Source organism: Lacerta agilis, chromosome 3, assembly GCF_009819535.1.
Source record: "Lacerta agilis isolate rLacAgi1 chromosome 3, rLacAgi1.pri, whole genome shotgun sequence".
Lineage (NCBI taxonomy): Eukaryota > Metazoa > Chordata > Lepidosauria > Squamata > Lacertidae > Lacerta > Lacerta agilis.
Window position 1 is genome coordinate 384,945 of NC_046314.1, and position 19,143 is coordinate 404,087.

General features: G+C 45.2%; 2 protein-coding genes across 2 annotated transcripts in view; one reads left to right on the plus strand and one right to left on the minus strand.

Moving 5' to 3' along the window:
* The window catches only part of COL4A2 (collagen type IV alpha 2 chain), a 154,965-nt gene extending 152,843 nt beyond the window's left edge, over positions 1 to 2,122 (plus strand). The window contains exon 48 of the mRNA XM_033145548.1: positions 193 to 2,122. Coding sequence (XP_033001439.1) covers positions 193 to 447 — 255 coding nt within the window. The 3' untranslated portion in view covers positions 448 to 2,122. The remainder of the gene's footprint in view (positions 1 to 192) is intronic.
* A 2,812-nt stretch (positions 2,123 to 4,934) lies between these two features.
* RAB20 (RAB20, member RAS oncogene family) lies at positions 4,935 to 17,605 on the minus strand. Its single transcript, XM_033145549.1, has 2 exons — positions 17,425 to 17,605; positions 4,935 to 5,708 (listed from the first exon to the last, which is right to left on the minus strand). Exons 1-2 carry the CDS (start codon positions 17,591 to 17,593, stop codon positions 5,176 to 5,178), a joined length of 702 nt encoding a protein of 233 aa, XP_033001440.1. The 5' UTR covers positions 17,594 to 17,605; the 3' UTR covers positions 4,935 to 5,175.
* Positions 17,606 to 19,143: the final 1,538 nt, after the last annotated feature.

A 19,143-nucleotide genomic window follows, 5' to 3' on the forward strand; every position in this document is an offset into this window, starting at 1 on the left:
GATAAATAGTACTGAGTGTCATTAGCATAGTGGCGTCACCTCCCTCTAAATGTCTGTTCTCACTCAGCAGTTTCATATAGACGTTAGAAGCGTAGGAGACCAAAAAAAAAGAGTCCTGTGGAACCGGACGTGCAAGTCAATGATGGTGCAGATGGTACAGATGATATACTTCTCCTGTCTGGTCTCTCCTAGCACACTGCGGCTGGTGCCGAAGGTGGCGGACAATCACTTGTGTCTCCGGGTAGCTGTCTGGAAGACTTCCGAGCAACACCATTCATCGAATGCAACGGTGCTCAGGGAACCTGCCACTACTTTGCGAACAAATACAGTTTCTGGCTTACCACCATTGACAATCCATTTCAACACTCCCCTTCAGCAGATACACTCAAGGCTGGACTCATCCGGACACACATCAGCCGATGCCAAGTCTGTATGAAAAATTTGTAAAAAAAAAAATAGTAAGTCATCTTGCAATGGCAAGGAACAAATCTTGTTGGTGCTTCTTTAACTTTGTTACCTCAAAAACTGAACTTACAGTTGATCACCATTTCTCTGAAAGAACAAACCACTGCCAGGGTTTACAACCAGGTTGGTTCTGATTTCATTCCCATAATTTTCTAAGTAGCTTTTTATTGTTGCAGAAAGGTTCTTTTCAGGGTTGAAATAACTGACAGGATATAATTTCCTAACACATTTGCTGACCACTAGGTCTGATTTACAGCACTAAAAGGGGTTTTATGCATTTTTACTGTATACTTAACCACTGAAAACAGCTCATAGTCATTGAATAGTAACCATACATTAAGATGGATGTGCAAACGTACATGGGAACCGGCTCAAAGAGCTGAGGTTTAAGTACCATATTGGAACAAAAAAATGATGAAAATAGAAGTTGCGCTCTGCCTCTGTAAGACTTTCATCTGTAAGACTTTGGCTACAATTCAGCCAGGAGTTTGGCATGTTTCAGAGCCACCAACATCAATGGAACTTTAAACCTGCACCTTCTTGCTGTATTTATGTTGCAACTTCATTTCAGGGCCAAATTTTTCCACCTAAATGCTTTTATTAAACAATATGTTGCTTCATATGCATAATTGTCTCTATAGCTTACAGGACCTGCATAGGTGTTGCTTTTGACAGGTAACACACCAAAAATTTTGACACCTTGAACCAGGTGTGGGATTGTAGCCTGCCCTGAGCTCCTTTGGGAAGAATAACATATAAATTAAATAATTTAATTAAATAAAATATATGTTGTGCTCACTGAGCCCCCAAACTCAACCAACAGATGCACTGCACCAAGTGCAGAGTTTAGTTGTCCCTCAATATTGCTGCAGGAAATTAGATACCAGCAAGGCTTTCTTCAGCCATGCCACCGAACACATTGTTGCTGCCGCTCCCAGGTGACCATAAGGCTCAGGAAGGTGCCTTTGAGCTCCTTCCCTGGAGTTGACCAGGCTTCAATTCAAAACGTACATGCTCTCTCCCATTGTACCCAAGAGGGACTTCTGAATACTCATGCTTAGGATTCTGCTGCCAGTCTTTTCCTCCACTGCTCCCAGGTGCGAGCAGAGTGGAGGATGAGTTTACAACCACACAGGCAAGGGAAGCAAATTGCGCAAATGGCACAATTTTCACCACCCAAGGAGAGTTAGGGCCTCTACAGAGATCCTGTTTATTACACATTCATGACTGAGACAGCTGTACACCATTCTGCTTTCAGTACTATTTGTGCCTACAGAAGTTCCAGAGTGGACATATTGCTTCATTTCCAACAGGTGCATGTCCCACAGTTTTCTTCAGAAATCCTGTAGCTTTCCTTATCACATATGTTGGGGGGGGGGTTCACTCTACTTTGCTTGTGCTGTAGCACAAGAGTACCCCTCTAGACAGCAAGACTAAGAAAGCAGACTGATGCATAAGCAGTTCACTACCAATTCACTAATAATATTGCATCAGTATGTTGCAGAACACATCTGCAAAAAACACTCATCTGAAGAGACCTTAGAACACATCACTTTCCACACGACTGGGCAATTATTTGGCAAGACCTACAGAACAAATAGTGATCAATGAGTTTTGATTTTGTATCATAAATAAAAGATTGTATTTTAAAATTGTAGTTATTGTGCTTTGACTTATTGCAGTATTTAAGCCATAAATAATATCATATGATGAAACGAACATACTAGGCTTGAGTTTAGCAAAAGAAAGGAAAGCATTTCAGCATGAAAGCCTAGCGCTCCCAAACCCACCAAGCCATAGGGGTTTTACTCTTAAGATTTAGTGTCAGGAATATAACCTAGTCCTGGACACAGCAGAGTTAACCGCAGGTTTTCTTGAAGCTTCTGGCTGTAGAGCATTAACTGGACAGCACAACGCAGGAACTCAGCAAACTCACTTGGATAACTATATACAGTATTTATTGAAGCAACTAGTATCCATAAGTTACTATGTACAGATGTTACAAATAAAAGAAAAAAAACATAAAATCTCTCCTCTCTCTGTCTCTCTCTCTCAACCTGCATTACACCACTAACAACCAGCTCTCACACAGAGCTCATTCTTTAGGAACTCATTGACCAATCATAGGCCGTTGCTAAGGGTCTGGAGAGAGAGCAGATCTTGGCTTTCTGCCAACTGGTAATTGCTACAGCCAGCTGGTAATTGCTACAGAAGGTGATAAGCTGAATTTCTGCACATAGGCACTTTGAAATCTCTAACATTTACTGCTGTTTTCACAATCTGGCCGATGAGCACGTTTAGCTTGTGTGCGTAAATATTGTTGTACACCATGCCAAACTCCCAAGTGGTGCAAGATTCCAGGCCATTGCTCAGGTTTGATTTCCTTCGAATGAGGGATGTTGGAGACTGGTGTCTTTATGATATATGATTCAGGTAGGTAGCTGTGTTGGTCTGACACAGTTGAAATAAATAAATTGTCCAGTAGCACCTTTGAGACCAACTAAGTTTGTTCTGGGTATAAGCTTTCGTGTGCATGGACAATTCTTCAGATACCAGTAGCACCTTTGAGACCAACTAAGTGTGCATGCACACGAAAAGCTTATACCCAGAATAAACTTAGTTGGTCTCGAAGGTGCTACTGGATAATTATTATTTTTTAAATCTACACATATATTCAACCTGAGCTTAAGATGGAGGGGCTGACAGCCTTAACACTCCAAAAGATCTTGTTTCTCCCATAGTCGCAGCCATGGCTCTCACTCTCCAGCCTCTGGCTGCTTCTAGCTCTCAGCTCTCTCCCACACTGGCTTTTAGCTTTCTCACTACCAGCCAGGGGAGGGAATGGGGGCCAATTTGCCCTCTGGCACATAGCAACTTCTTCTGTTATAATAACAATGGTACTTAGGGCTGGTTCACACAGCACACTGAACCAAACCTTGGTTTAGCTTTAGCAAGGCAGTGTGAAGGTGACGCCTGCAGCCACTTCAGGGCTCCTACTTCAGCGCTCCCTCTCCTCACTGAGTTGCAGCCAAGAGCAAGGTTTGCTGGAGTGGAACCTGTGACTCTTGCTCCACCTGGTGGACAAAGGCAGAAGTAGACTTTACAGGAAGTAGGATGGCTCCCTTTGTCTCTGTTTTACTTCTGCCTCAAACAAAAGTACCGTAGGTAGGTAGTCAGGATCGATGCCCATTCCATGGTGCCAATCCATGACAATACCATGGTCAATATCAAAAGCTACAGGTGCTCCTAGCTAGTCTCGCTTGAATTCACATAGTGTTTTATATAGGAAACCACAGCATATCTGAGCAGTTCCATCAGAATGCCATCCCCAGTAACTCTAAAAAAATGCAAATACTTGTCTTACATAATTATAGGCAGGTAGAAATTTTCATGACCTGATCAAAGATCCTAAACAAACTTGGGGGGTTTTTTGGGTTTGAAATGTGACACATGGCGATAAATTAACCTTCCAGGCAGCTTTCTAAATTCTCACCGCTCTTGTACATTATGCTGACAGAAGTGTGCGGGACTTACCCCTTCCAATTGTGGCTCCATCCTTACAGCTATCAGAATGAAGTGTGTGGGGTTAACCAGTTTGAATCAGGATGGCTATATATCCAAAGCACCCAACTCTATAATTTATGATTCTAAGAAACTATTTTTTTCTGTTCCTGCACTCTATATATGCACATCAGTCTTTTCTAGTTACCATATTTTTCACTCCATAAGACGTACTTTTTCCCTCCTAAAAAGTAAGGGAAATGTTGGTGCATCTTATGGAGCAAAAGCTCCCTGTCAAGCAAGAGGCAGTGGGCGGCGGTGGGCAGCAGAGATGCTGCTCGTTCCTCCCCACCTCTCGCTGACTTGTTTTTGCGAACGGAAACAAGCAGACTTGTTTTTGCAAACGGAGGCTGCGGAGAGGATCCAGCAGCATCTGCTATGCTGCCCGCCGTCACCCCCCCCCCACCTCTCGCTGAACGAGGCGAGAGAGCAGGGGGCGGGACCTAGGGGCCTGGAAGGGGAGAGCTGCCCTGATGCTGTGCACGGCACTAGCGGTTCTCCCCCCTTGCTTTAAAGCCAGCTGGGGAGAAGGGACGGACCATAGCGTCTGACCCTTCTCCCCAGCTGGCTTTAAAGCCAGCGGCAAAGGGGTGGGGGAGGTAGGAGGAATGTTCCCCACCCCCACCCCTTTGCCACTGGCGGCAGAGGAGAAACGTGTAGCCCAAAAGCTGCTTTCTGCTCCTCCACAGCCGCCAGGTTTGAGGCAGAATATTTTTTTTTCATGTTTTCCCCCTTTAATAAATAGGTATGTCTTATGGTCTGGTGTATCTTATGGACCGAAAAATATGGTAGTACTTGTGCAAAAGTACAATTTAGCAACTGTCTCCTGCTACACATTATATGCAAAAATATGTGGCACTACTAAAATGGACAGGACAGATGAATGTGACAAACAGTAGACGGGTGAATATAATGTATTTAATGTGGATAAATCACACTCAGCTGGATAGAGAAGTTTTAAATAATTGCTTTATAGGGAACCATTACTTAAAAATCAAATTTTATACCATTGTTTCAAACCTTCCCCAATTAAGTGTTTGCCTCTGTTAATCCATTCTATTAATCAAGTTCAGTTTCATGGATCTATTAAGCCAAAAAAGTAGTTGATCTGCTTCACCTTTATATTTTTATATATCCTTCATTTGTTGTTTATTTGCAGCAGCTGGATTGTATGTTTTTAGTTGTCTTGATATTATTTAAATCTACAGTTTGCAGTGACCCTTCAGTTTTCTGCTGCAAAATTACTGGTACCACCATCTCAAATACAGTTTCAAATACGTGGTCCACTTTATACCCTGTTTTTGCACTAGTTTCAAAACACATTTTTTCTGCTGCTGGAGCATTCTTCTCATCCAACATTTTGTATTTTAGGATCTTCTTATAAAGTGCTATGGCATCACTCATATGGACTTGTTTTTTCAACTTGGTAGAAATGAGACTGCTGATGGGCTGCTCAGGCTGATGTTCCCCTTCTGTTTCTGACAAAGAGGCAAAAGCATCTGTGAGATCCACTTTGTTCCCAACAATAGCAAAGATGCAGTCTGCACTGGCAGTGTCTGTCAAGGCCAGGAACCGATCCTCAAGTTCCAAGATGCTCTGCATGTTGGTTACATCGTAAGTGAGGATAACAGCTGCTGCTCCTCTGCAGTACATAGATCCAAGTCCATGAAATTGCTCACGACCTGGAAGACAGAAAATAACATGGATGTGTGAAGCACAACTTCATTCAGTCTATATTCAGTTACAAAACAAACAAACAGATTCTCCAGCAGCATCACAGAAGTATGTTGTATGAGAGACAGGTCTACCTTGGCCACCCTCTCTCTCCTAGTGAGTCTTCCCCAATTCTTCTTGCTCAGGGTTTCTGGGCTTCTTGTCCCCTTTAACCTCCTTCTTTCCAGTTAGGAAACAATATCTCTCTCACTTTCTCAGCAGAGGACCTTGGGTGATTTTAAACTTGAGTTGAACTTGCCACCCAGACCTTTGGCATAAATAGACCGAAGACAGAAAAGGAAGGTGTTACCTGACAATACTGAGCAGCCTCTTAGCTCACTGTGCCATGAGGCCCCCCCTCCAAAACACCTTTGGGCCTTCTACAGCCTTGCACTCTTGAACAACATATTGTTACATGCCAGCCCAATCCCCACAGCAGGGTGAAATTCCAGGGGTTCCAGGTACTTTTGGAAATGAGGTACAGTGGAGACTTGGGCGTCTTCATGATGTATGGTCTATTTACACAGATATACCACCTGAGTGGTCTATTTACACAGATGGAGAGGCACCTAGAATTCATCCCCCAAGAGGTTCTGCCTTCTCCCATAGCTCCAGCAGCTTTGAACTTTAAGCAGACCTCAAACATGGCTTTCAAACTTGGCTCCTGACTCTCTCCAGTCTGCTGCTTCCTATCTCCATTGCATAACTCCTACCTGAACTCCAACCTAAACCTGCCATTGTCTTTTAAACTAACTCTCCATTGAAGAAAGGAGGGAGCCCACACTTTGCAAATGAGATTTGCCCTTGATCCTGTGTGTTGTCTTAATGCAGCACTGTGCTATCCTCTCAAAAGGAAACGAGCTTGACTTAATTAGCTTCTAGCACTTTTAACAATTCCCTTGGTTTAAAGAGGTGCCTGACACACAGCTTAATAATGAACTAGATTCTGATATGTGGAAGTCCAACACACAGTTTTAACACAGAAGACTTAATTCAGTTCTCACACTAGCTTGATCTGGATTTTAGAGTGTCTTGCACTTACAAACTCATAACAAACTCCTGGACCAAGATGGGGCTTCCACCACAGAGAGCAGCTTTGCTACCAGATTTCAATGCTTATGTTATTCTCTCCCTTGTTCTCCAGAAGAGTGTCCCACAACCTTTGGAAATATTCCTGAGGAACGCCTCTGATTTGGAGGGTCTCCCTCCTTCACTCCCTTGTGGGAGTGGGTAAAACATGTCAAACCCCTCACAGTCTTGGGAGGTCTCAAACTCCACCCACCACTTTCTCCATGCCAAGGAGAGAAAACAGCCCAGGAACTGCCAGGTGCTGCTACCCATCAGAATTTCCCCACAACTGAAAGGATCTTTGGAAAATATTTCAGTGCCAAAGCTCAGCCCTAAACTGTTTATGTAAGAGGGAGAAAAGCTTCTCCACAACATGATAATTTTATACATTTTATTCACTTCCTGCCCCCCAAACAAGACCCCCCCACACACACACTTACTTTTTAAAAATGGATGGGATATAATTTGTTTACAGGAAACGCATGTTACGAGAAAACATAGAAGGGTGTTAATGAATAAAAAATTGGGGGATGAGTTTATTTCTTTGGATGTGGTAAAAAAGGAAGTGTAATTATGCAAACCCAAAACTAAATTCAGAGCAGGTTTTCAGAGATGAAGAAGGGAGGATGATGGCGATAAAAGTCACAAACGAAAGAGAAAAAATAATTATAGTGGGAATATACATGCCAAATGATAAAAATCCAAAGGTCCCTTTGCCACACTGGATGCATTTGATGTTTGGGATATTATTATCAACACAGTCTACCGTAATATTTCCACCTTAACATCACAGCCACAGCATTACTTATCTCATTCAAAATTCTTTACCACAGCTGACAATTTCCACTTTCTTTTAAGTTTTTAATTCTTTAGTGGCAAGAAACAGAAATATTTTTAAAAGATTTTTCACTAATGACAAAGGGACACGGCAAAGGAATAGTATCCGCAATGTACAAAATACTACTAAAGAATCCCACAAATCCCCTAGACACAATCAAAAGACAATGGGAGGACGACATAAGATACAAAATCAACCCCACCCAATGGACCACAATGTGGTCTAAACCCCCCTTAAAATCCATATCAACAAAAAGGGAACTCACCCTAAACCCTAACCCTAACACCAATAAAATTAGCACAAATACGCCCAGGAACCTCATCAAAATGCTGGAGAGGATGCACCTCCACGGGCACATACTTCCATATGTGGTGGGAGTGCCCCAAAATCCAAACATTCTGGACAACAACCATACAAGAAATATGCAAAATAACCAAACAAGTGCAAGAAACCACCCCAGAACTGGTTTTACTAAACATCTTCCAAGACAATAATGCCCACTTACAACACAAGGAACCCATAATCCATCTACTCTCAGCAGCCAGAAACATCATAACCAGACACTGGAGAGACCTGTCAGGAATAAGCATGGACCAATGGTACCAAGTAGTATGGGAAGCAGCCCTACTAGGAAAATTAACCAGCAACCTAAAACTAGCACGGGGACAAACAGAAGAAGACACCTTCACCCCCGTATGGTCCCCCTTCATCACACACACAGCACAACAAGATAATGACAAAAATCTACCGACAGCATACAAATCAATATGGCTGACCTGATCCAAAACACCCACCCACCCCACTCACACAGGAAACCAAAGATCACCACAGCCAACCACAAATGAACAATCACACCCTACGCCAATCCTGACCTCTCACCGCCAAAGAAACACAAGCTAACAACAGAGAACCAACACAAATGACGCTGACACCAAACCCTTCATATACTAAGGAAAATAAAAACATCGCCTCCCCACCCCACCCTCCCCCCATCCCACCCACCTCCTTCCCCCTTCCCTCCCTAATGTCTCAACAACCAAAATTGTTCTGTAAAAATGTTACATGGAAAAATACGAGAGACATTGCACACACCTTTGTAAACCAAGAAAATCTTTAATAATAATAAAAAAAGATTTTTCACACAAGGGTTCCTCCGCTTGTCCATTTACCGCTAATCTTTATTGTCAACCATAAAGCAGGCTTTTCCCTCTGCCTTAGGCACTTTAACGACCAGCACAGCATGCAGTGCCTGGTTCAGTACAGAACATTCAGTTACAGAAGGTAAGCAAATATATTTGTTTTTAACAATATATTTAACAACAGTGCTAATAAACATTTCACCTATATACCTTGCTAATTTTGTTAACAGAGTGAAAAGAAAAAGACAGACAAAACACCAAACCAAAACAGACAAAACACCAAACCTGGGCAGTAGTTACTGCACATTGTTAGAAACTCAGATATATAAACTGGGTGCCACATGGCACCTTAAACCTAGAGGACAGTGGCCACAATTAAGTGTCTAGTCACAATAATCAAAACCACCTCCATAAATAATGATACTTCCAACTCATTCTAGATGCCACCCAAAACAATGTGAGAAAATAAAAGCCATGTGCCACAGAAGTAGACTTACATAAACGGCACTAAGAATTTGAAGCACCTGTGTCTAAGACCAGACACTCCTAAGTGTACACCCCACCTTCCTATCTAGGCTCAGTATCATCTACAGACTGGCAAAAGCTCTCCAGGGTCTCCCGCAAAATCCTCTCCCAGCCCTGCCAAAATAGGCTCTTCCTCTGAGGCACAGGCCTGTCTCAGTCAACTCAGCTCAGCTCCTAAAACTGAAAATTAAAAGATGCTAACATTAATGAAATCATTCAATTGATGAAATGGGGTACAGTGGTGCCTCGCAAGACGAAAATAATTCGTTCTGCGAGTGTCTTCGTATAGCGATTTTTTCGTCTTGCAAAGCACCAATGCAAAATAGCGGTTTTCGCGGGGAAAAAAATTTGTCTTGCGAGGCAAGCCCACTGACTTTTTCGTCTTGCGGGGCAGCCTTCTGCTAGCAAATGCCTTTCGTCTAGCGAGTTTTTTGTCTAGCGAGGCATTCGTCTAGCGGGGCACCACTGTATATGGGTTGTTAAGGGAGGGCTAGTACCTCTGCTGGGGGACATAGCATGCTCTTTCGGGGGCAGTTGGTCCACCCCTGGCGTCCCCCCCTGTACTCAGCTCTCCCCCGTGGCTCCTAGAAGCTGTCAGCATGGCACAGTGGCTGCAACCCAGGAAATGCCTTCAACTGGCCAGATAAACCAGGTGAGGGCAGCCGCTGGGTCTCAAACACTTAGTGGGTTAGGGGCTTCCCCTGCAAATGTTCAAGAAGATGGTTTCTGAATGTGCTGTGTATCAGTGGTTCCCAATTAGCTGATTACTGAGGACCCCCCATTTTTCAAAAGCAAAGCCATGGACGCTCTACTTTTGAAAATTTTGATAAGTGAATGGTAGTTACCTCGCAATTTTTTGAGCAAAATGTGGGGTAGCTCCTAATACACAAATAATTTTAAGTATACTAAAAAACAGACTAGGTCTTATTTCCACACTGTGATATATCAGCAGCTAAACATCGCAATATGTTTAGGGAAATTTTTAATGAAGTTTTATTCTGTTTTTAGTGTTCTAAATGGGTAGGGTATAAATATTGTTGTTGTTATATTCCGATATATCACGATGTATGAAATTGGAGATCAGGCATGGGATGAGGGAAGGTGGGTGGGGGGAGGAGAGGAACCCACCACACCACACGTTTTGAACATTAAGCCGCCATCAGATGCACATTCACTGCTGCTGCTGCTGCTGCTGCTGCTGCTGCTGCTGCTGCTGCTGCTTTCCTGCTGGCTGAGGAAAGCTGCTCCGCCACAGTGCCAGGGGAAGGTAGTGCCTTGAAGGGGTGCCTTGAACCAGCTGCCCTGTTTTCCCTCACCGTGAGGGAAGGCTGCAGCGTTATCGGCTGCCCTGGTCTCCCTCGGTCGGCTTCAGGGAAGGCAGCTCAGATCAGCAGCAGCAGCATCGGCCAAGATCATTGTTGGATATCAGCGGTGGTGCCTTGACTTTGGCTGCCTTGCTCTCCCTCACACAAGGAGCGATATGATTTGAAGACCAATTTTGGCCAATATATTGAAAAATCTCTCAACGTTAAAACAGACCATAAAACTTGTGATATTACAATGCAAAAATGACAAATATTCAGTTGGGAGAGGCAAGAGATGCGGCCAGGCATGTAGGGAGCCGCTTTGCCACCCCGGCGCCACTCCCTAGCGTGCGTGCGTTGTGACGTCACGGCGCGTACACGCAGCATCCCAGGTTCCGCCGCACGGTCGGAAGGGGTGCCGGCCACTCGTGAACGCCATCTTGGGTTTTGGGCGAGCGGCCGGCACCCCTTCCGACCATGCAGCGGCGGTGCGGCAAGTTTTAAGGCTGCAGGGCGGTACCCAGGGCGACACCCCCCCCCGCCCCTTGCTCTGCCCCTGGATGCGGCTGCAGACCTCCTGGGGTCCCTGGGTTCCTAAACGGGAACCACTGCTTTAGAGAGAAGTGAGGGGCAGATGGGGCTCATCTGCCTTGGAAGATAATCCATCGAGATGGAAGACTCTGACCCTAAACCTCTGCTGCCTTGTGGGATATCTTTGGGAGAAGAAAAGGCTATGGATTAGTAAACTCTACTAGAGATGTGAAGGACCAGAAAAAATTCGGAAAAAAAACTGTTTTTTCCGGGGTTTTCCTGAAGCCTTTTTTTCTGAAAAATTGGAAAAATAAAAAATAATTATGGAATGTTTTATTTTAACATGATGAATAAAATATTTTAAGATAAGGGGTTCAAATATTTTATAAATCATTTCTAAAAAATATATATGGTATCGGATTATTCTAATATCTCTGAGGACAAGGAAGTCCTAGGTTACCAACTGAACTCTCTAATGCAAGAACAAGATACATTTCTTCCTTTAGGAGGTGCTGTTGTCTCCAGAAAAGAAAAAGGTTTCTGTTTGGTTTTTGCATGCGTGTGGTATGCATTGGTTCTGTTCCTCTTCACTAGGCCTCAAAGCACTGGAAGAAAATACAGAGCAACAAAAAGGGCCTGAAATTATATACTGTACTTAATTACAGCTCAGAAAATGATTCTGATTAAATTTCATGCCCATTCATTGAAACTTAGTCCCACTTCCTTCTTCAGTTCTTTTTAGGAGAAGATTTTTCTTAAAATACTGTGGAGAGCAAATATGAATAATTGTTACTTCTGGATTTTTAAAAATTGTTTTGTGGAGTTTGTTTGTTTTTTTGTTCCACATAAACTAGTAAACAGTTCAGGAGATTGTTGCTCCATTTGTTACAAATACAAATAAATAAATAATATTTTAAAAGTTCTGTTTGTAATAATTGTTTGGACACACTATATTTTTAATATGCTAGTTGTGATAATTTTATGCCCATTAAAATTGTCCATAGTTATATTTTTTGTTTCTAAGTAACAGAATGACTTTCAATCTGGAAAAGGAAAAAGAAGTGCTAATGTAGCATTTTTTTCAATTTTTCCGAAAATTTCCATTTTTTCCCCAAGCTTCAAAATTTCTGAAAATTTTACATCTCTAAACCCTACACAACTCTGGAGTGGAGCCCCTAAGGCAGTTGGATGGCGCTATGGGGCATCCATGAGGGGGGGCAGAGCCAACGTGACTGGTCAGTTAAGTACCGGTATTTCTATTAGTTTACTTGTTCTAGGGGGGCAGCTGCCCCCCTGCCCCCCCCCAGCTATGCCCCAGGATGGCACCTTGTATGCCTCCTTCCGGCAACTAAGCTGCTGCCAAATGTATTGCTCTGGTTTCCGCTGGATGACACCAGTGAGGTCGAGAGGGTGGCCTTGTCCTCTGGGCAGCCCAGGACCTCCAGGGAGGTCACTCTGGTGCTGCTAATACAGCAGTTTGACTTCACCCCCAGAGGCGCACTCCATTGTCTCTCCAGACACTAGAGATAAGGCCACAGAGATAAGGACACTAGAGATAAGGCCACAACTTGAGGCCCGTATATCTACGCTTCAGAAAATTAAGGAACCGGAGCTTTTCATGGATGCAGCAGAGCACACTGTCTGCACCAATGGGGAGTCAGGGCACATCCCTAAAGAGGAGGACAGTTCCCCAACACAGGAGCCAGATGTATGAAGGAACGTGACTCATAGAAGTAGAAAGCCCAGGGATCACTCTGACTGTGTAGAACTACACAATCGGTTTGAAGTGCTCTCCCTTAATATGGAGGATGAAGAACAGACTCCATTTGAAGATCTCTCCCTCATCACAGTTGATGAGGAATATGAAGACGAGCAGCACAGTCAGTCCTCTGGAAATGTGCAAGTGACCTTGGAAGCACATGGAAGAATCCCAACCAAGCCTAAGAGGAGGCGTGTTGTGGTGACAGGGGATTCCCTACTGAGGGGTACAGAAGCAGTGATCTGTGGTCCTGACAAGACGTCTCGAGAGGTGTGCTGTCTCCCCGGAGCCAAGATCCAAGATGTAACAGAGCGGCTGCAAGGAATCATAAAACCCACTGACAAATACCCCTTCCTTTTGGTCCATGTGGGAACCAATGACACTGCAAGCCAAAGCCTCCAGAAGATCAAAAGTGATTATGAGGCTCTGAGCAGGAAGTTGAAGCAATTAAATGCACAAATTGTCATCTCATCTGTCCTCCCAGTTGAACGGCGTGGCCCAGGGAGAGAGAGAAAAATAGGGGAAGTGAACACCTGGCTTCGCAAATGGTGCCAGCAGGAACAGTTTGGATTCTTAGATCACGGTCTGAAGTTTCTTGAAGATGGACTTCTGGCAAGTGATGGGCTGCACCTCACAAAGGTTGGGAGGAATGTTTTCGCCAACAATCTCAAAAACCTCATCAGGAGGGCTTTAAACTGACTTATGTGGGGGAGGGTGACAGTGGTCCTGAAGGAAGGAGTCTATCAAGTGCTGAAGATGATCATCCAAATGTCAAGGACCAAATGGAGCAAACAGCATGCAGACCTAGTGGTGGGAATAAAAAATCCTTAAATAAGAGACTAGGGGGAATGATCAATGGTCTTCAATGTCTGTATACTAATGCACAGAGCATGGGAAATAAACAAGATGAACTTGAGCTCTTGGTACAGCAAACTAAATACGACATAATAGGCATCACTGAAACCTGGTGGGATGAGTCTCATGATTGGAATGTAGTAATAGAGGGATACAATCTATTTCAAAGAAATAGACCAAACAGGAAAGGAGGAGGAGTGGCGTTATATGTCAGGGATGTGTATACCTGTGAAGAGATCCAGGATTTAAAACTTCAAAGCCAAACTGAGAGTATGTGGGTCAAAATTAAGGGAGAGAAAAATAACAGTGATCTCATTGTGGGAGTTTACTACAGATCCCCAAGCCAAACTGAGGACACAGATGATGCTTTCCTGGAACAGATTCAAAAGGAAGTGGGATAGTAGTAATGGGGGATTTCAACTATCCTGATATTTGTTGGATGTCAAACTCAGCCAAGAGCACAAGGTCTAACACAGTGTTTTTCAACCTTTTTTGGGCAACGGCACACTTGTTTCATGAAAAAAATCACGAGGCACACCACCATTAGAAAATGTTAAAAAAATTAACTCTGTGCCTATATTGACTATATATAAAGTAATTTTTCAATTTTTCCCACGGCACACCAGGCAACATCTCGCGGCACACTAGTGTGCCGCGGAACAGTGGTTGAAAAACACTGGTCTAACAGATTCCTCACTGGCCTTGCAGAAAATTTCATTGTCCAGAAAGTGGGAGAAGCAACAAGAGGACCAGCCATTTTAGATCTGGTTTTAACCAATAGTGATGACTTGGTAAGTGGGGTAGAAGTGGCAGGATCATTAGGTGGGAGTGATCATGCTCTTCTGGAGTTTATTATACAGCGGAATGGAGCAACCAAGCATACTAAGACTCAAATTCTAGACTTCAAGAAAGCCGACTTCAGAAAATTTAGGGAAATGCTGGGTGTGATACTAAAAAGGAAGGGAGTTCATGATGGATGGGAGTTTGTTAAAAGGGAGATATTAAAAGCACAACTTCAAGCAGTACCAATGAGACGAAAACATGGAAGGTGCCTAAAGAAGCCAGGGTGGCTATCTAAAGAACTTTTAACTGATTTAAGATTTAAAAGGGATATGTACAAAAAATGGAAAAAGGGGGAAATCACCAGAGAGGAATTCAAACAAATAGCCAGAACGTGTAGAGACAAAGTCAGAAAAGCTAAAGCACAGAATGAACTCAGGCTTGCTAAAGAGGTTAAAAGCAACAAAAAGGGCTTTTATGGGTATGTCCGTAGCAAAAGGAAGAACAATGAAACAGTGGGGTCACTTAGAGGAGAAGATGGTGAAATGCGAACAGGAGATAGAGAAAGGGCAGAACTCCTCAATGCCTTCTTTGTCTCGGTCTTCTCCAAAAAAGAAAACAATGCCCAACCTGAAGAATATGGAGCAGATGATTCAGCAGGGGAAACACAGCCCAGAATAAGTAAGGAGGCAATACAAGAATACTTGGCTAGTTTAGATGTATTCAAGTCTCCAGGGCCAGATGAACTACATCCAAGAGTATTAAAAGAACTGGCAGAGGTGGTTTCAGAACCACTGGCAGTAATCTTTGAGAATTCCTGGAGAACAGGCGAAGTGCCAGCAGACTGGAGGAGGGCAAATGTTGTCCCTATTTTCAAAAAGGGGAAAAGAGAAGACCCAAACAATTACCGCCCAGTCATCCTGACATCAATACCAGGAAAGATTCTAGAGCAGATCATTAAGCAAACGGTCTGTGATCACCTAGAAAGGAACGCTGTGATCACTAAAAGTCAGCATGGGTTTCTGAAAAATAAGTCTTGTCAGACCAATCTGATCTCATTTTTTGACAGAATTACAAGCCTGGTAGATGAAGGGAACGCTGTGGATGTAGCCTATCTTGATTTCAGCAAGGCCTTTGACAAGGTGCCCCATGATGTTCTTGTAAAGAAGCTGGTAAAATGTGGGCTACACAATGCTACCATTCAGTGGTTTTGAAACTGGCTGACTGACCGAACCCAAAGGGTGCTCATCAATGGCTCCTCTTCATCCTGGAGAGAAGTGACTAGTGGGGTGCCACAGGGTTCTGTCTTGGGCCCAGTCTTATTCAACATCTTTATCAATGACTTGGATGATGGGCTTGAGAGCATCCTGATCAAGTTTGCAGATGACACCAAATTGGGAGGGGTGGCTAATACCCCTGAGGACAGGATCACAATTCAAAATGACCTTAACAGATTAGAGAACTGGGCCAAAGCAAACAAGATGAATTTTAACAGGGAGAAATGTAAAGTACTACACTTGGGCAAAAAAAATGAAAGGCACAAATACAGGATGGGGGACACCTGGCTTGAGAGCAGTACATGTGAAAAGGATCTAGGAGTCTTGGTAGACCACAAACTTGACCTGAGTCAACAGTGTGATGCAGCAGCTAAAAAAGCCAATGCAATTCTGGGCTGCATCAATAGGAGTATAGCGTCTAGATCAAGGGAGGTAATAGTACCACTGTATTCCGCTCTGGTCAGACCTCACCTGGAATACTGTGTCCAGTTCTGGGCACCACAGTTCAAGAAGGATACTGACAAGCTGGAACGTGTCCAGAGGAGGGCAACCAAAATGGTCAAAGGCCTGGAAACGATGCCTTATGAGGAACGGCTTAGGGAGCTGGGTATGTTTAGCCTGGAGAAGAGAAGGTTAAGGGGTGATATGATAGCCATGTTCAAATATATAAAAGGATGTCATATAGAGGAGGGAGAAAGGTTGTTTTCTGCTGCTCTAGAGAAGCAGACACGGGGCAATGGATTCAAACTACAAGAAAGAAGATTCCACCTAAACATTAGGAAGAACTTCCTGACAGTAAGAGCTGTTGGACTGTGGAATTTGCTGCCAAGGAGTGTGGTGGAGTCTCCTTCTTTGGAGGTCTTTAAGCAGAGGCTTGACAGCCATCTGTCAGGAATGCTTTGATGCTGTTTCCTGCTTGGCAGGGGGTTGGACTGGATGGCCCTTGTGGTCTCTTCCAACCATATGATTCTATGATTCTAGGTGTAGTGCCTAAGACAATTCCTGCATCCACAGAAGAAGCATATACCCAAACACATTCCTAATACTGCTATTAGAATAAAAAAAAAAGCATGCAGGCTGCTATCAAAATATTTTAGGAGTTTTGGAGGCGGAGGAAGTAGGCTGAATCCACACTATGATTATTTGGCCCATTCCCAAGCTTGCGTTGCCCAGGACTTGTGCCTCTTGCATCTCCCATTGGCCCTTGTGTCTCTCCCTCTTCTGCCCCTGTGTATATTTGCGATTTGAGAGCAGCATGGAGGCTTCTGTTAGAGCGGGCTCTGCTCCGCAAATGCTCCTTCCTTCCTGCCCTTCTAAAGGCCACAGGCGTAGCCATGTTCTCCGTGGCAGGCAAACCTGCGAGAGTCGCGTGACCCTGGCGGACGGAGGCGTCCTCTTTCTGGGTCCGTCTTGCCGTCTTCGCTGCCAGGGAGGCCGGGGCGGGAAGGGGGCGCCTCGGCCGCTCCGCAGGGGGGCCACGCAAGGCGCCGTCGAAGCGCTCCTTCTCTCCCCGACTCCGGCGCTCGCTCGGTGGGGAGCAGCAGGTAGAAGAGCGGCCTGCCGGCCGGCCTGCCTGCCTGCCCTCTCCTCGGGCGGGCGCCGTGCTCACCTGCCGTGTCCCAGACGGAGATGCTGTGCGGCCCCCACTGGCGGAGGCAGAAGGCGCCGCCGACGGTGCTGGCGGTGTCGTGGAAGCGGCGCTCGGTGTAGCGCTGCAGCAGCGACGTCTTGCCCACGTTCACGTCGCCCAGGAGCACCACCTTCCCGTCGGGCTTCATGCTCGCTCCGGAGCCGCCGAGGGAAACTTCGGCGGGACGGGGGCGGCGCGGAAGAGGAAGGGCGGCGCCGGGGCGGGCGGGCGCTCGGCCGGGACCTTCGCTGGTCGCCCCATGCCGCCGGGGCCCCGGGCGGGCGCTCCCCTTCGACGGGCAGCCGCGCTTCAGACTCTTCTCCCGCCGCTTCCCCCAGCGGAGTCAGGGGCTTCAGGCGGGGAGCCCCGACGGGAGGCCGCCGGAGGGGAAGAGTTCCGTCCCTCTTGGGCCGCCTGCCAAGCCAGGCGCGGAAGGGAGGCTCTCGGGGCTCCCAGCTCGGAAGGCCCGGCTGCTGGGCAAGGGAAATCTCCCAGGCTGCGGCCTAGGAAATAGTCCAAGGAAAGAATCCTGTTCTTGTTTGTACGCTGCGCGTCTTTCCGGGAGAGACGTCCTGGGTCCCTGGGAAAGGCTGAGCAACGAGGCAGGAGCCCAAGGGAAGGGAGGGACCTTCTGCAGGCCCCCTTGGGCATCCTTCAGGGAGCCACCGGCCAGGCGCAAAAGTGGCTGGGCAAAGCAGCTGGCCCTGGCCCTGGCCCTGACCCTAGGCGAGTTTCTGCAGACACCCACTGGCTCTTCCCTCCTGGCATCAGAGTCCCAGGACACAGTCCAGCCGGGCCAGAACACCTGGGGAGGGAAGTAGGTGAGTGAAGGGGCCACCTAGGAAAAGGGAGCCGGCTAAGGGCCAGAGAAACCCAAAGAGCTGCATTCAGTCTGGGCCTGAATAGCATTTTCTAAATCAGAAAAAAGAAAATGGGGAAAGAGAGATAGGAAAGTGGAAAACACTTCCATTTCTCCATCTGCCTATTAGGGATATTCTCATTATTTAAAGTATTCCAAACATTCACTCTAGAATAGTTTCCAGCTGTATACCAGGGCAATGCCCAACTGTTCCTCAATCTGCTAAACGTTGTTTTCTCAATTTTCAATCCCAGTCTTTTCAAATTCATTCGTTTTCCTTTCCACACAAAAAGTCCAAAAACGGTTCTTCAGTGGTTTTTGTCACTAGATATTCAGAATAGTCTTCCTCCACAAATTAATTTATAGATTATAATTAACATATAAGTTTCACAATTTAAGAACAATATGAAACAGCCTCTAACCCCCAAATAAAACAACACCCACCATGCATTTAAAACACCCAAGTTAAAGCGCCATCCCCATTAAAACAATAGTTTTGCCACAAGGGGGCTGCCCCACACCCATGTCCTCCCAGAAGTGCTGCCCCCAAAGTGACGCTCCCTTATGGTGGTGGCCCCTCCATGGGCTTTATAGAGCTGTTCTCAAAGCAGGTTTTAACACAAACAGATTACAGAGGATTTAGACACTGGGTCTACCTCTCACCTCTCACAGATGATTGCCTAGCTTAGTTAGCTTTTGACATCCCAAGCTTAATTCAATTCTAGTACTGTACCTCCTGGACCAGGAATTTAGGGGAATCTGGCACCCACAAACTCCTAACACTATACAGTACTTACATGGGCAGGGCAATTTTAAATGCTGAAAACTAAACCTACAAA

Excerpts from the sequence above, each read along its gene's own strand:
- RAB20 (XM_033145549.1), bottom strand. The coding sequence starts at position 17,593 with ATGAAGCCCGACGGGAAGGTGGTGCTCCTGGGCGACGTGAACGTGGGC. Across the intron at positions 5,709-17,424 it reads CTCCGTCTGGGACACGGCAG|GTCGTGAGCAATTTCATGGA; the intron begins GTGAGCACGGCG and ends TCTGTCTTCCAG.